Source organism: Bemisia tabaci, chromosome 2 (genome assembly GCF_918797505.1).
Source record: "Bemisia tabaci chromosome 2, PGI_BMITA_v3".
In the NCBI taxonomy this organism is placed as follows: Eukaryota; Metazoa; Arthropoda; class Insecta; order Hemiptera; family Aleyrodidae; genus Bemisia; species Bemisia tabaci.
The window spans coordinates 73331741-73350234 of record NC_092794.1 but is presented as its reverse complement, the minus strand read 5'-3'; the positions used below and the strand labels follow the sequence as shown (position 1 = coordinate 73350234).

The following is an 18494-nucleotide window of genomic DNA, read 5'->3' as shown; positions in this document are numbered from 1 at the left end:
TCACTAATGTCTCTCAGTGAATTTTCTGACAAATTCCCAGATTCTAAAGTAGAAAAGTGCACATCTCGCTTATGGAATGTTGACGGACAGCCCTTAAACACTATAGGAGAAATTAAGGTAACAGTTTTCGTTCAACCCAATAGATACACCCTCAGGCTGATTATTGTCAAATTTGCTAAACCAACTAAAATGCTGGTCGGGAGAGAATGGCTTGATACCATATCCCCGAACTGGCGACACAACCTGCTAGGTCCCCTACTGAATGATAAGGCCATAAGCCAAAACTGCAGTAACATTTCAGTCAAACACACCCCAGAAAAACATATTGATGAAATCAAACTCCAATTTCCCCATGCTTGTAGCACAGATAAGTCAACCAGTATTCGGGGCTATAAAGCTCAACTTGTATTAAAAGATGATGTCCGACCTGTTTTCCACAAATTTTATGAAATCCCATTTAGTCAATCGGAAGAAGTGCATCAAATAATCATGAATTTAGTAAAATCTCAAAGACTTGAACCCGTCACCCACTCTGAATGGGCTTCACCCATTTGGCCAGTCAAAAAGAAAACGGGCGGAATTCGAGTAGTTGTCGACTTCCGCAAAACAGTCAACCCTTGTCTTAGATTAGATCATTACCCGTTACCTAGATTAGATGACATTTGGTCCAAACTAGCAAATTGTAACTTCTTCACCAAAATTGATCTCACAGAAGCATATTTGCAACTGAAAGTTACCGATGATAGTAAAGAAATTCTCACGATCAACACACCCTGGGGATTGTTTCAATTTAACAGACTAATTTACGGTATCAACAGCGGATCATCAATTTTTCAATCTGTAATTGACCGCATATTAAGTAATCTCCCCTGGTGTGGAGTCTTTATAGATGACATTGTATTTGGCGACAAAACTATTGATGGAGTCAAACAGAAAACACGTATTGCATTAGGTAAATTAGATTTTCACAGAGGCCAAGTCAACTTGGTCAAAAGTATATTTTATGCACCAGAAATAGAATTATTTGGCCATATTGTAGACTGCGAAGGTATCCGCCCAACATTAGACAAAATCTCAGCTATACTAAACGCTCGTCCACCAAGGAACGTATCCAAACTCAGATCTTATCTAGGTTTAGTTCAATTTTATGCACGTTTCATCCCTAATTTGAGCACGCACTTGAAGCCCTTGCACAAATTGCTAGAAAAAAACACTAAGTTCGATTGGAACTCTCAGTGTGACAAAGCCTTTTCGTACACTAAACAAAAATTAGTTGAAAAACCAGTGCTTACTATCTATGACCCTCAGAAACCTATTTTTGTCTACACCGATGCCTCACCTTATGGAGTAGGCACAGTCCTATGTCACCTCATTGCGAATTTTGATAAACCAGTCATGTATGCATCTGCATCCTTAACTCCTTGTCAACAAAAATATGCACAGCTGGACAGAGAAGCTCTCGCTGTAGTCTTTGCAGCTAAGAAATTTCACAAATACCTTTATGGACTACCATTTACGGTGGTCACTGATAATCAACCCCTAAAAAGTCTGTTAAATAAAGGTGTGCCAACTATTGCGTCACCTCGCTTCCACAGATGGTTCGTAACGCTTAGCGCTTACAACTTTAAAACCATTTATCGTAAAGCATCCTTACTAAAACCAGCTGATGCATTATCCAGACTCCCCGCTGACAATGTAACGATAAAAGAAATTTCTGAAACCATTGAATTGTTACCCGATATTCCTTTAACCCCTGAATTAATTGCTCTAGAAACTAGAAATGAAAACACCCTTAGCACTGTCTTCAATTATGTGTTGCAAGGATGGCCTAGAAATGTCAAAGATGTTAACATTAGACCTTATTTTCTAGTAAGGGAAAGTCTATCGTTGCACGATAATGTCATACTTTTTGGAGATAGAGTTGTTATCCCAAAAAAATTGCAAACTAAGGTCCTTGAAAATTTGCATGATTCTCATCCCGGGATTGTAAGGATGAAATCGCTCGCCAGGAAAAATGTATGGTGGCCAACATTGAATAACGATATTGAAAACAAAATAAAAACTGTGCAGCTTGTCAAATAGTCAATTTCAAACCTGTATCATCCGCCAAAACTTCATGGCCAGAAACTAGTCAACCCTGGCAACGACCCAAGTAGCATGGATTGCAATTTCATTGCAATGGATTGTGAGTTGATTGCAATTTTTGCTTGTTGCCTATACGTTCATTTGAAGGCGCTTAAAAAGTTGCAATTTTATTGCAATAAGTTTGCAAGAAATGTAGATTATGCTTGTTGCCTAACCTTCTTTTTCAAGGCACTATAAAGATTGCAATTTCGGTGCAATCATGTTGTAACAAATTCACGCCATGTGCCTGGCATCCAATTCTCTAGTTGTTTTAAAGTTTTTTCGACTTGAATGTCTCACCTAACCCATATAGCCCAACATATTTTGAAAATATTGTCACCTTTATCAAAATATTTTCATGGCAATATTGTAATTAAGATATTTTCAAAATATTTTTAAAACATTTTAAAGGAATATTTTGAAAATGTTTACAAAAAATATTTTTAAAATAATTCAAAAATATTGCCTGTAAACATGCATGTTAAAAATATTCCTTAAGAAAGTTTTGAAAATATTTTAAAAATATTTTTTGAAAATATTTTTAAGTTCTCAAGTTAGTATGTGGTGTAATTTACACCGGTGTAAATTTAGTGTGAGTACCTATTACGTGATATCGAAAAAAAAAATCAGACAAAAAAAATATGAAAAAAATAAATAACACGAAAAAAAATAAATAATAGGCAAAAGAAAGAAGCCTGAGAAAAACGGCGTTAATCAAATCTATGATGAATGTTGAGCCACGCACTGACGCAATGCATGCGATAACAGCCTTAACAGGCGTGATTTCAACCTAGCTCATCATCAGCTCCCTGTAGCTCAGTGGAAGAGTGCTCCGCTCTGACATTCGCGGGTCGGGTTCAAGCCCACTCAAGGGCGTCCGGTATTTTATGCTGCTAAACGTCGTAGGACATTAGGTAAGCATGGGTTCGAATTATTATAATTTCCCCGGAAAATTTAGGGGTTGAAATTTAAAGGTCGTCAATATTGAATTTTCTTTGCAAAAAAAAAATTGCAACTTTTTTACAATGAGGGGGTCAGATGTTGTAAAATAATTGCAATTTTCTTGCAAGAAAGTTGAAATCATCTGGAAATTATATTTCATTTAAATTGCAATTTTTTCGTTGCAAAATGCTACTTGGGGAGTACATTTAGACCATTTTTTTTTTAATAATGAAGTGTATGTAGTACTCGATGATGCATATAGTAAATGGATCGAAGTCTGGCCGGTCTCGTCTACAAATTTTGAATCTCTAGAAGAAAAATTATTAATGCACTTTGCTACCTATGGCCCTATGCTGCAAGTAGTGACGGACAATGGTCTGCCATTTCAATCACAAGAATTCAAAGACTTTTGTACTAAACATTCTATTATTGTCACGAAGTCACCACCTTACCACCCAGCTAGTAACGGCCTAGCCGAAAGAGCGGTCCAAACTGTCAAAGAAGCTTTAGAGAAAATCAAATTAGAAAATTGTAACATTTCAAAAAAAGATCTACTTAAGAAATTATGTAAATTTTTATTCGCATATAGAAACACCCCCATAACTGGAAAAGATGTCAGCCCCTGCGATCTTGTACTTAAACAAACCCCTCGAACAACCCTTAACTTAATACACCCCAAAAAGCAACCCAAAGCCCCTAAATTGCCAAACCTTAGCGTTAACGAAACAGTCCTAGTAAGAATGTCCAAACAGCACCAAGTACAAAAAGGTGTAATTCATAAGCAAATAAGCCCCACAACGTATCTAATTAAAGTCAATGGAGAAATAAAACTTTGTCACTTAAATCAAATCAAGCTCACAACGCTCTCCGACCTAGATTTAAAGCAAAAACCCTCCCCTTATCCTACCGTAGACCCACTAAACCTAGCAATGATGCAATCAAGCGCAAGCACACCTAAGCCGCAAATACAGCTTGCACCGAAAATAACTAATGTCATTAGTCCAAGCTCTCCTGTGAAAAAGCAACAACCTGTTCCTCATACAGGAAATACTCGTAGAGCACTCTCCTTCAACGAGACAAATGCAATACTACCAGGAACCAGTAACTCCCGACAATCTTTAAGGCAAAGCGGTACCCCACAACCCCATAACTCAAGAAAAAGACCCTCAGTACCTCAAAACTCAAATTCTCCTGAATGGCAGAATGAAAGTAATTCAGAGCAACCCTCCTCTTCACGCACCAAAACCCCTGAACCACCTGTCACCCCACCTGCACCTCCGCCGAGGAAATCAAGTAGGGAATCCAAACCACCTATGCGACTAAATTTATAAATTAAGCGAAATTTTGTGAAAAATCTGTTTCTTGTTTTTTTCAATTGACCAGGGAGTGGGTGTTATGTTTGAATTGCCCGCCACACCGGTCGAACCGTTTTAAGCAATGTCGTCTGAATAAATCTCACTTGGTTCGTCATCTCTGCATTCGTTTGTCTCATCTTTTTTTGTCTTCCCGTTTCGAGTCCACCAAATATATCATGTGGCAGGGTAATATTAAGTAGTAGGGTTCAGAAGTTTCACATAGTCTTTGATCCTAATCAATAATACTAATTATTACCATTATTATTATCATTAATATATGTATGGATAATTAATTTAAAAATGCAATTAAATTTAAAATTTATCGTGAATTCTGTTTTTCCCCCTTTATTTTTTATTTAGTTCTTAAACTCTACAAATTATTTCCTGCCAATCATTACGATCTCCTTGAATCGTATTTGGGAGGTAGATCATTTAGAGTTAGGCAGGATGAAGCCTACTCAGGATTCAAACCGATCCTAGCAGGAGTCCCCCAAGGATCAGTCCTAGGACCAGTCCTATTTTTAATATACATGCGAGCGATTTACCCGACGTCGGTGATGTGCTCATTTCCACGTATGCTGATGACACGGCCGGAACAGCAGTAGGTAAGACACTCCGCCAATCCATCAACAAGTTACAAAATGGAGTCGACCAGATAGTCGACTGGAATAAAAAATGGCGATCTGCCCTTAATAGTCAAAAGTCGCAATTTATCGTTTTCACGTACCGCAGGTTACCCAGGTTGGTTCCACCAATCTGGTTGGATGGTAGGCCTGTGGGGTGCTCCGAAGAGGCTAAATATTTGGGTGTGACACTCGATGTCAAGTTGCATTGGGCGGCTCACATCAAAAAAAAAAAGACGAGAGCTCATGATCAAAAATTCCAAACTTAGATGGCTCCTTATAGATGCAATTCCAACCTATCCCTTGACAACAAGGTACTTCTTTATAAGCAGGCCCTCAGGCCAGTGTGGTCCTACGGCTGCCAGCTCTGGGGGTGTGCAGCTAACTCTAATATTAAAATCATCCGGAGGGCTCAGAATTCTGTGCTGCGGCGCGGCGGATGGTGGGGGCGCGATGGTATGTCAGGAACTCTGACATCCACCGGGACCTCGGCATCGCGAGAGCGTCGGCGCAGTAATTTGGCGAACAGCCTCTAGATATGAAGAATACGTCTTTTGGCCCATCCCAACGAGGAAGCCATCAGATTATTGGACAATAGTGAGGAACTGCGGAGGCTTAGAAGGCGCATGCCCTTCGAGCTGGCAACCGTGGTACCCGATTAACCCCCTTACAACATCTTAAAATCCATTAATTGAGGGTGGCTTAAAACTGTAGTGATAAGTCTAGTGTTATATTCTTTTAAGTGTCTTTTATTTTTGTCTGCACAAAGTGTATAATATCCAATCTCACTGATAAAGGTTAGGTTTGCGCTCATCACTTCATGGTGGGTATAACACTGTTCCGGTTGTCCGGGGTCGATCGAACACCGCAGAGACCGGGAACTGTACCGTTCCCCATGGGCTCGGCGATGCTCGTCCCAGGGCATCCAATTTAGAAAAAAAGACTGTACAATTGTAAATATTTTTAGTCGATAAAAGCTATTTACTAATTAATTCTATAACAATGTATCATACTTCTGTATAAAGAAGTCGATATGTAATAAAATAAAATAAAATAAAAAAAAATTATTTAGTTAAGATCCAAAAAGGATGCTAATTTAGAATGTCGAAGACCTGTTGACCACTCTCAAATGCTAATGTGAACTGTTAAAGTGACACCATGTGCAACGTAAAATTGACCGTCGAAGCGGTGAAACGAACATTTGAGAGTTGTGGTAATTTTTAACACTATCTAAGATTATGTTGATTCAACGTACTTTTTTCCGTGTAGTTTTTATGCTATTTCAAGGGAGAAATTGCACAATTTTTATCTGCATGTTCTCAGTGAACATCATTAAGAGAGCCAAATAGAAATTTATTTATATCCTGTGTTCTATTGAGGATGAAAAGTATTAAACAAAATATTTTTGAAACGCCATATGGATGTAAGAGCCGTTTTTAGCACATCCTATGAGCGTACTGTAGTTTTACTTATTTAACGCCAGAGAGTGCTGTGAAATCGGTTTTTATGTATGGTTGGTTGGTTGGTAGATACGTTTATTTGGTGCTTTTAACAATTGAGCCATGGTGCTTTAACAAAGCTGGACCATTAACACCTAGAGCAGATAGTTCAAAAAAGAATAAAAAAAATTATGCATGTATTATCAAGTTATATTAAATTATTTTTTTTGACTGGAATTCTTACTTACTAAATTATAAAAGTAACTTCTGGCGGTGAGTTGTTAATTCCTGAATTAATTTATTACATTCATCAAAAAATCAAAATGCGTGTATTACTTTAACTCAATTTCAATTTACAAATTTGAATGCAATACCGTTCACTTTTTGCCTAGCTTCTGTACTCGGAGCAAGTTCGGGGGTATCCTCAGCTGAGGGAGATCAAACTGGAATGCAATCTTTTCGGTCTGGCGGGTCACTATGTTCTGGCCCTGCGCACCGACATGCATTTTCCGAGCCCTATAATAGCCAGCTCTCGTCAGGATGCGTCGCTAAAGGTAAGAAAATACCATGCAAAGCCACACTTCCATAAGACTCGGATTCGGTGCATCACCATTGCCAAAATGCAGAGATAACGATTTATTTCCCAGAACTGTTTGGGGCTGTAGTCACCCTAAAAACCAATTGTAGAAACAGTTTCTCAGAAGGATAACATCTTATTTTGACTTATTCTGCCGCGCTAAGGAAGAACGCCTTACAGTGGATCGAGTCAACAGGAGAGGTCGGACAAAATTTGGAAACTTTAAACGCTTTTAACTCCGTTCATACAACGCTCTGAGGTTCTCAAAGTGGTTTCATTAGTTTCCTCAAGAAATGCTCTTCTAAAAGCACACCTTAAAATTTAAAATGTGACGAAATAAAAATCAAAATTTGCAGTTTTAGTCAAAAATTTCATGTCCGACCTCACCAATTGACTCGATCCACTGTGGGCCGTATAAAACGCGAGTTCACGTCTTTATTCTTCGATAGATTCATGTCGATCGAATCGACACCGATTTATCGATCGAATCAGTGTCGATTGCTCCACTTTTTATCAGGGCGTATTTATGCTATAGAAGGAACTAGAGACGGTCGGGAAAGATGGAGTGTATCGAAGACACAATGTGAAAGTGGGCGTGATTCCTTTTGGCAAAATGGAAAAGTGGGGATTTACATTGCGTCAAAATATTGCGCCAAAATATAGGTACTAACTCTTGAGCCGTGGGCATTAGAAAAGAGTGTCATTTAAAATTTTCTAAGTAAATCCGTTTTTGACCGAAGGAAAAATGGCAACGCCTGAAGGCCCATACGGCGTACCTCCTTAGCAAGGCGGTACGGGACACGTTCCTCCAGTCTGTCGGATCAACTGCGGATCACCCTGTATGAAACCGGTAGTATCTGTCCGTTCAGCGCGGAAAATTTGAAATTGGCCAATACCATTTCAACATATTGTCCGGCAAACAAGTTAAGAAACGAGACAGCGTTACGTTTTTCCTACCTTCGGCTAGGTTGCTCGCAATCTCCTGAGAAATCAAGTTCTTCTCCTCATCTTTATTCCCGGTGGGAAATGGAAAAGAGAGCAGTTTAGTAGAAACAGCGTAACCAAGTGAACTCTTCACGACTGCTTTTTGTTTCGTCTTCTCCCCGTCCGAGAAGAAGAAGATAAAAATGGAAAGAAGAAGAAGAAGATAGGAATAGGAGGAGGAGAAGGAATGGAAAAATCTGTGATAAGATCACCGTGTTAACACCGTGATACGTAAGATTTTCATTAGGAATTTTGCATCATTATAGTTTTTCAGTGCTAACACTTTTTTTGAACGTGCATATGTTTGGAGACTTAAACGACTAAAGACCTAAACTAGAAAAGGGGAGAAGTGCAAAAATGACCAGAGCGCCTGCAATTTTTAGCATGGAACACGGATGTCCGCAAAGCACGAATAGTTGCATCAAGGCGTTATTGTTGATACGATCGTCTTGTGCTCCGTTATCAGCACTGAAATTACCAGTAAAACACTCGGTTATATCATATTTTTCAGGGCCCGATATCGCAACCGCCACCACTAATATTACAATCAATACTAGAGTGATGAGGGCTAATTTGGAGGGTATGAATGCGATCGGCATGAATCGGTAGACGTATCTACCGAATGATCAAAAATTGATCGACATGAACTAATCGAAAAATAACAGCGTGAGCCGATCGATGTGATTCGATCGACAGAACTCGATCGATTTACGGGTTTGTCGACCGATTCACGGTTTTCGATCTAATCCGTCGGTCGGTTCACGTTTTAATTTTTCGATCGATTCACGTCGATCAAATAGATACCGATTTTCTTAACATTTATCGCTCGAATAGGTGTCGGTCGGTTCACATATCTATTTTTCGGTCGAATCTATACCCTCCCTTTACGGTTCTCGTCGATGCATGGTTGTCGAATTCGTTGAACGGTTCACCGGTTTTTTTTGATAATTTCATTCATGTGTATCCTGTGTGTATCGAATGCATAGCCGCCCCTAATTTTGGTACATTTTTCAGGCAGAATGGAGTGAGAAATTCGTGTTCAACGTGCACGCCCGGAGCATTTTCCCGTGCGACGCCCACGGCGGCGGGGTCTCGGTGCTGTTCCAGTACCCCTCCTGCATCCTGTCCACCGGCGACCGGGTCCGCGTCTTCGCCCGACAGCGCGCCGACGTCTCGGCCATCGTCCCGCCGTCCGTCCTCGAGTACGTCACCGAGCAGAAGATCCTCAAGGGGAAGCACAGCCTCCTCTTCGACTGCGAGCTCTTCACCGAGAAATACGTCGAGTACTGCTTCGTCTACGTCAGCCAGGCACTCACCGGTGCCGTCTCGGACGTCCGCATGGATTGTGTGCCCACCCTTCCCGTTTCTGGTAAGTCACACCCAGTGCTCCCAGTTTCCGCAACTAATTCCGAATTCCGGGACTTTTGAGATTTTCCTGAACTTTTCCCGGAACTTTTGAAATTCCCAAGATGTTCCGGATCTTGTGCATTTTCCGGAACTTTCGAAAAAATCTAAAAGGAATCCCGAAACTTTTGACGGTCATGGAGTGGGAGAAATTGGAACAAAAAAGTTCCGAATCCCGGGACTTTTGACGGACATGGAATGGGAGCCCTGGCCACACCGTCAATGCCGTGTTCAGAGGAAACATCTTCGCACTGCTGGTGTGCCTAGAGTGCCTGCAAGTAGATCGTAGAGAACGGGCATTCGGACAAGTCGAAATATATGGAGCTCTCAGGGCTCAGCGGGCAAATTATTGGAATTGATAGGCAAAGCTATAGACAAAGAAGACAAAAGGGGTCAGGAGGGATCTTTTCGGTGGAAGCAGATGGCTGCAATGGACAAAGGAGGTAGGTCATAGACTAACGAACGGCAACCCATTAGAAAACCTATAGTTATAGTCCATCGTTTTCTTCCTTAGTCAATAGGAAGTGCCCACTTCAACCTTTAGAATCGCTCTATACTCCCTATGTCTTCTGTGTCTATAGCTTTGTCTGTCGATTTTAATAATCACTTACAGAAGGGCAACCAATCTCATAACACCAAGATGGCCAAGTGTGATCGTTTCTACTATACGGCAAAAAATGGGTTTCAACTTGCTGAGTGTTTACCCAGAGAAAAGAAAATTCGAGTGTGGGATCTGAAGTTGAGGTCATATGGATGTAGGTACTTAAATCATAAGGAACATTGTGACGTGATCCCTGTTTTGGATATATTCTTATAGATCTCAGGGCTCATATCAGAATGGATATGCTTCGTTTTATTTTAAATGCGTCCATACGGATTTCTGAAGTTTTTTGATGCGCGATTTCAAAACTTCAGAGATCCATAGATAAGACCTCAAATTCGGCGTTCCTTGACAAAATGTGTCTCTCCGTGTAGAAGGTCCAATTTTTGACGCATTTCACCTGATTTGGATTCGGGAACTTTAATGGGAACACTTTTAATGTCATTCCTTTTTTCAGAGGGAGACTCGGGGCAATGGGGTCCATGGAGCGAGTGGACTCCCTGTTCGACTACATGTCTCGGTGGCACTCGAAATAGGTATCGCTTCTGTGACAATCCAGCACCTCGATTTGGAGCAAAATTTTGTGAGGTAAGTTCCGACAGCTCTCACTTAGATCGGTGGGGCACAAAACCATGAATTTGACTTGTGAATGAATTTATCCAAGGATAAATTTCGAGCGGAACACGATGCACACGTTCAAAACGGTAGAAAATAGGTAACTCGGAAACTGAAAAATACGCAGTTCAAAGAACGCAATCAACCCCTCCGCAACTTTGGAACGTTCCGCGGACGAGTATAATCAAATAAATGTTGCTCTACCATGTACCTAAGCCCTGCTTTTAAGCCCTTTAGAACGGACACATCAGACGTTTTTGCATTGAATTTGGTGCTGCGCTGAACCGAATGATGTCATCCGACACCAATTAAAATCGAGCACGGATTTCTACGACTTCTGTCAAATGCGTTAGGTACTACCTCTCGCGTGTATAAAAACAATAGGGAAGTCGAAACTGTATCTTCAGAACCAAAGAGTCAAATCTCATTATTATTATCCGTAGTAAGACAAGCAACAATTTTACACCATTTAATACGTCTTACTTCAACAAAAATACTGACTGCCGCAGTAGATAACTTCCATCATTTCCCCGCCATGCATTCCGGGGCATCTGATTGTGAGATTCCTTCAAGTCTTTGGACATTTTAAAAGTAGGCTTGATCGGGATTTAAGCTCCAAAAATACGCACTAAATCAGCAAGTAATCTACTTACCTACGGGCTGATTATTGAAATTGATAGAAAAAGCCATAGACAAAGAAGACAAAAGGGATATGGAGAGATACTAATGGTGGAGGCGGTTGGCTGCAATGGACGAATGCGGTAGGTAGGTAATAGACTAACTAACGGCAAACCACGAGAGACCCTATAGTTAGTCCATCATTTTTTCCTTAGTCTTAAGGAACCAGCCATTTTAGCCAATAGGATTACTCCATACTCTCTATGTCTTCTTTGTTTATCAATTTCAATGATCAGCCGGCTGGTGGGTATAGGGACCTACTAAGTATTTGCGTTTTTTTTTCTAAATCATTGAATTTTTGTTGTAATTAATTTTTGTGTGAATTTTTTTATTCGTTGAAGGGCCACGCCCTGGAGACGGAGCAGTGCGGGGAGGGAACTGGATGGGAGTGCCAGCTGTTCGTAGGTCAAGGGTTCCCGGCGGAGCTGCCAGCGGACCGCGCGGAGATCCGAGCCGAGATCGGTCCCGCTTGTCGCTGCGGATGCGTCATTCACTTGGGGGTTGGCAAACCTCGCCGCCTTCTCGCCAGCTCCTCCCAAAGTTGTCCCGGAAGGACCTTCTGGCTAATTCAAGTTAGTATCCAGATAATCCTAACGTTTTATCTTCATATCCCTCTCTTTTCATTTAAAAACAAACTAACAGATAGACAGACAGACAGACAGACAGACAGACAGACAGACAGACAGACAGACAGACAGACAGACAGACAGACAGACAGACAGACAGACAGACAGACAGACAGACGGACGGGCGGACGGACGGACGGACGGACGGACGGACAGACAGATAGACAGGCGGACGGACGGACGGACGGACAAACAGGCGGACAGACAGACGGACGGACAGACAGATAGACGGACGGACGGACAGATAGACAGACAGACAGACGGACAGACGAACAGACGAACAGACGGACGGACGGACGGACGGACGGACGGACGGACGGACGGACGGACGGACAGACAGATAGACTGCGGATGCGTCATTCACTTGGGGGTTGGCAAACCTCGCCGCCCTCTCGCCAGCTCCTCCCAAAGTTGTCCCGGAAGGACCTTCTGGCTAATTCAAGTTAGTATCCAGATAATCCTAACGTTTTATCTTCATATCCCTCTCTTTTCATTTAAAAACAAACTAACAGATAGACAGACAGACAGACAGACAGACGGACAGACAGATAGACGGACGGACGGACGGACGGACAGACAGACAGACAGACAGACAGATAGACGGACGGACGGACGGACGGACGGACGGACGGACGGACAGACAGACAGACAGACAGACGGACGGACGGACGGACGGACGGACGGACGGACAGACAGACAGACAGACAGACAGACAGCCAGACTCGCACAACGCTGAGTTAACCGCCACAGCAGTTAGCTTTAGGTACATCTTGGCATTGTTTCAGCAACTGCTGTGGCGGTTAACTCAGCGTCTTGTGAGTTGTCGCATACTTTTTCCATCCGGCCAGAATGTTAAATCAACTTCTTTTTTTTTCGGCGATGGACAACTTCTTGAGATGAAGCAAAATTTGCTTCAAGGAGGAGGAAAAATCTCAAAAAATCTCGCACAATGCTCTGAAATCAATAAAAACCAACCAAAATCCCCCTGCTGAAAAGTCAACTCTCAAATGCAGGGGACGACGACCTGTCGACCTCCTTTGTTTTTCCTAATTGACAACCCTGTCCCTTCAACCTGCATTTAATTTTAAAAATGGGACAATCCGATAAAAACTCTACACACACTGTGATCTGCAAACACCGCACATTGCCGAAATATATGATACCCTATCGGTGTTTAGCACGAAGTCTCATTGAGATAAAATGAGGAAATTAGAATTTTCTAAGAAGTCTCCTTTTTGACTGCACAGGCTGATCGGTCAAACGTAGTGATGCTGCTCTTGGAACACTTTCGGCTGACATGCCCATCGCAATGGCTGAAATTCCGGGACGGAGACTCCCTCTCATCCAAACTTTTGACTGTCCTGTCGGGTACTCCTCTTCATGTGGACCCCATCGTTTCCACGGGTCCGTTCTTGCTCCTTGAATTCTTCTCCGATGAACTCGTCGCCACAGGCGAAGAGTGTTGGGGTGGATTTTTGGCTCACGCGGAACAAAAAGGTACTCAAGCAATGATTATTTGGATAGTGATAAGCAACCTTCTCGATGAGAGTCTCGACAAATAATTCATCCCAAGTAGCAGTTTTCAACGGATTGAAATTAAGTTGCGATTTTTTCACGATTTTTCGGTCATAAAATTGCTAGGAATATTACCATCTAGGGACCATCCATAAATTAGGTAAGGCACTTAGGGAGGAGTGGGGTCTCTAACAGCCTCACGGTGCTTTACGAGGGGAGATTGGGGTAGGACTGAGCCTTATGGAAGCTTTCCAGCCCATATTTAAAGAAAATGAAAAAAGTCCATTTTTCGTCAGGTTGATGATGAAAATCAAGATGAAATAGAGGAAATCAGGACATCACCGATATTGCTGACCGATCGGACCATGTCCCTTTCATCCTTATGTCAAAATACTTTTAACTGAGTATTCCAAAGCCAAAAAAAGAAATCTTCAATTTTGCTCTACGTATTTTTGTTTATTAAACTAATTGCATCATTAACATTCTTATGAACTTCCTTCAAAAATTTGGTTCCACTAATCAAATTTTGAGGCCTAAAAATTTCATTATGTTTCTAAAAGAAAACGTAATGCTCAAATCTGCGATAATTGAAAAACACGGGTCAGTCGAGCCTTACGTAACTTTTAGAGGGGGGAACTGATGCCTTACAGTGCCTTACGAGGGGGGGGGGGGTGTCTAAAAATGGGAAAAAGTGCCTTACGTAATTCATGGATGGCCCCTTAAGTGATTATCTTCGATTTTGTCCCAATTTCATCTCTATAATTATTATAATAATATATTTTTAATTGTAAATGCACATGACGGCTGGAATGTCAATGTTAATGAGGATAGAGGAAAAAAAGAAAAGAAAAGAAGAAGAAGAAAAATTAAACTAGACTTTTGCTGGATATTCCGCTTCACTATAAACATTTGGCAATAAAGAAATTTTTAAGAGCAATACGAAAATTATTATCCTTATATTTACTTTTTAGAGCCGGGGGGAGCTTCTCAAACAGAATTTGGCCGCGCTTTATACAGTGGCTGTTCTTGGTGGCATTTGTAAAGATTTCGATCGGATGATGAACTTTCTCCAGGATCGTGTTCGATAAAATCGAAATTTTATCTCCTTTCATCAAGATTTTTTGCTCGATTTCATGGCGATAGATCGCCGTCTATAAAATCGCGGCCCATTCTCCGATCATATCGTAAATTATCGCGATCATTTTTACTTGGGATGAATAAAAGTGTATGAGATTGGTGACATAAATCGATGACTAGAGTGCGAAACCGCGTATCCCCGTTTGCAACGTTGCACCTGTCATACTTTTTTTTTTTTTTTAAACGGAAATTAATCAACTTAAATTATTAAAAAGCGTCATTGATTTTTCCTGTATGTATCAGCGGAATACTTCGTAGAAGTGTCCAGCTATATAGTCGACTTGTTTCTCCTCGAAGATATTAAGTGCGAGCAAAGATTTTGAAACGCTGCAATTCCCAAGTATCAGTGATTGCGATAAATAGCGATTTTATCGGTTGGTTATCGCGATTATATTAGTGGCAATATATCGAGATATTATCGCATTAAAAATTGTGATATATGGCGATTAAATCGTTACACATCGCAATTTTTGGTTCGATAAAATCGTTATCAATTTTCGTCGCTAAAATCGAGATTAAATCGCCATTTATCGCGACTTTTATTTCGAAAATATCGCGATAAATTGTCGGACGATAAAAGCGCGATTTTATCGCGATAAGATCGAGGATAATCACTCAGATGTTGATGACCATGGCGCCGATAAAATCGCAATGTATAGCAATTTTTCGGTTGAGAAATGCTTCTTGGGTTGGATACTTGTACATTTCATAACCATCGATGTATACTTAAGTATCCAAACGTGCGGACTTTTAACAAAATTTAAAATAATTCCCTCGAAACAAATTTTTATTTTACAATCAATTAGTTTAAAACCTCCCTGGAAACTGAGGAAAAATTTTCTTTGAGCCCAAAGTAGCACAGTGCAATAAAAATATTGAAATAAAATTGCGAATTAGTGCAATCAGAGTGCAATTTAATGCAACAAGATTTCAATTTTTTTTACCATGAATTCGCAAGATTTATAAATCATTTGGCCAATAACTGCCGATTTTGAACGATCATTAAGATGAACTCCGTGTGTCAGAGAGATAGGCAAACTGCAATGCGAAGATGAATTGAAACTTATTTCAGTTTTTTTGCAATGAGGCTCTCCTTCAGTTAATAGATACGCAACATACAATGAAGCGATCGGTGCAGGAAGGGCATTTCCGGGTTGCGGTGCCGCAGGATCTCCGTTAACGTCTCATCTACTGTAGGTAATTTAAAGTAAATCCATGAAATTCGGTGAAACTTTTACTGAATTTTTTTATGATTTTACAATGCTGAAAACGAAAAATTTCGGCAAATTAACCCCATCATGTCTCCTCTGAAGTAGTCGAGATTTTGAAATGCCGCAGCCAAGAAATGTCCTTCCTGCAACTAGCGCCTCAATTTTACTACGTAATTGCATTCTATTGAAACACGTGATATTTAGGAGTGTGATATTTCTGTAATTTTCCTAGGGTTTTTCTGATGTTTTCGATATCTTTGTTTCAACCGCGATACAGTTAAAAAACACGGTTACTGACTTGATATTTCAGATCCCAGACTGACACTTGTGAATACGTCGATAAAAGTGAGCATTGTGCCCCGACTGAGCAGCTATTTAAATGAGTTGTATATTTCTCACCTGTTTGTGGCCACACTTCTGGCAATTGTCACGACTGCCTCTCTTTGTCTACTGACTCAATACCTGCGTCGCTACAGCAAGTACCAGAGAGCCGCCGCCATTGAAGAAATGGTCACGGATTTATCTGGTGAGCTCTTTTTCTCTATCTATTTCTATAACGAAAGATGCTTGACACAGAATCAATTATTTTCATTGATTTAGATGCAGGAAAAATAAATTTCCAATTCCTCAGGAAAATGCAAATGAAAATTCAGCCGTTCCGAACTTCTGTTCAAATGAAAATTTTCTGGAAAATTTGAGGGTATTCTTTCTCTTGCAGAAAACCTGCCATAAAAGTGCCCCTCTTTTTTTTGGTTAGAAGATTTCCTTGAAATTCATCCAAAGGGAAACTTCATGATGAGACAAAGTTCCAGTGAAAGTTTTAGCTCGAGTCCAAATCTCATTTTGGCAAAGCAGCGCTGCAAAGTTTTCATTTGTTTTAAAATTTATTGAAATGCAATGCTTCGAAGTTCTGCGGTCAAAGAACAACTCGAATCGATCTTTTTTTTTATGAAACGGGGCACAATTTTATCAGTTGATACTTCCTTGGGGATGAAAAGACTGCCGTTGCAAAGCTTACATATATGGTGTCCTCGATCACTCGTGCCTGACTCGCCTGCCCTCAAAGTAGTTTGCCGCAGCGAGAAAACGTCCTTAGAGGATCCAAACGTTGCCAAATTTTTCAGATAAAACGGTAGTTTTCAGGAAATGTCAGGTTCCATTTCCTTCAAATTTTCAGAATCATTAGAATAAATTACACAAAAAATTCTCTTAAAGTTATACAAATAAGAACTAATAAATTTCCCAGGCAATCCGTATTCAATCGGAGGAAATTTGACAACGCTCGAGTGTTCATGTGACGTTTTCTCTCAACGGTTAAATCTTGATAACCGATCCCAAGGCGATATTATCGGTAGGTAATAACGCCCTGATACAACACAACTATTCGCGCTCTACGGACATCCGTGTTGCATGCTATAAATTGAAGGCGCTCCTGTCATTTTAGCCTACGAAGCAGTGCTCGCAGCAACACGCTACTGTACCCCTCTGTGCGGCGGTGAGTTAAAATATCTGATTTGTGAAAATGCTGCAAAAACATCGTTTCCTGTTCTCTTGCCTTACAGTTTTTATCGAAGAATTTCATCCTGCCATATATTTGTAGCGATGCGTGGGCGTGCTGCACAACTTGATGGACAAGGGTGACCGGAGCGCCTTCCATTTTTGCGTATGCAGCACGCGTGTTCATTAAGTACGGATAGTTGTACCAAGGCATAATTATCAACATTATTGAATGCTTTGCTTGAGATATTTGGCATAAGAGGGTTCGTCCTGTCTTGTTTTACCTGAAAGTCCTTTAAGAAATCAAAGAGATCCACAGAATCCGTTAAAATGATATCATAAAAAGGCCAATTAACTTTTGCAAACCTTAAGCTAAAGTCAGTGCCATTACATTGGAAATGGATCCTTAAAAAGGATTATAATGATTTACTACTACTAAAGATACAAAATACAGAAGGAAAAATCGTATGACCTTGGCAAACTTTAAGGTAGCTGTTGTAGGGAGGTTCAAGGAATCCCTCAGAAATGCATTTTGAAAGATAATATACTTAAGATAGCATACTCAAAAAGAACAATTTTCACGAATCTAGATTGAAACTAACAATATCAATTTGGAGCACACAGAGTCGTGACAGTGTCGCTGCGAGCACTACTTTATGGGCTCGAGCGCCTTCAATTTCTAGTATGCAACACATGTGTCCATCAAGCACGGAAAGGACTACGTGCAAAACGGGCCATTTGGGGCTCGGGGAGGATACCTTTGAGACTTGCCCTATTCATTCACCTAACAAAGCCCCATCTTTCCTCAAAGTTTCAAGCCCCCCAAAAATTTTGGGGAGATGCGGCGGGGGGTCAAAGTTAAAAACCGGCAAAATTTTCGCGAATTTATTACTCAAAAACCAAGAAGTTTTGGAAAACGCGGTTTAAACGAGCGTATTCAGCGTGACGAGAGCTTTCAGAAAATGTATAACATCATAGGGTTTTGTCAACTTCAGCTCGAGTTATCGCCTCCGAAGCGCCGGAACACTAAAAAAAGACCCCTTATTTTTTCACGTTTGGGCCAATTTAAAAAAAAGCCATTTTTTTATTTTGATGAAAAACTGATATGTTGTTCCTGACTCTCTGTAGCCCCTCTAGCTCTTTACCGCATGCTGGGAAAATGTTTT

General features: G+C 40.7%; 1 protein-coding gene across 1 annotated transcript in view; it reads left to right on the top strand.

Moving 5' to 3' along the window:
• The window catches only part of gogo (thrombospondin-1 like protein golden goal), a 52300-nt gene that overhangs the window by 14434 nt on the left and 19372 nt on the right, over window positions 1-18494 (top strand). The window contains exons 6-11 of the mRNA XM_019052630.2: window positions 6876-7037; window positions 9059-9413; window positions 10507-10637; window positions 11684-11914; window positions 13216-13465; window positions 16142-16357. Coding sequence (XP_018908175.2) covers window positions 6876-7037; window positions 9059-9413; window positions 10507-10637; window positions 11684-11914; window positions 13216-13465; window positions 16142-16357 — 1345 coding nt within the window. The remainder of the gene's footprint in view (window positions 1-6875; window positions 7038-9058; window positions 9414-10506; window positions 10638-11683; window positions 11915-13215; window positions 13466-16141; window positions 16358-18494) is intronic.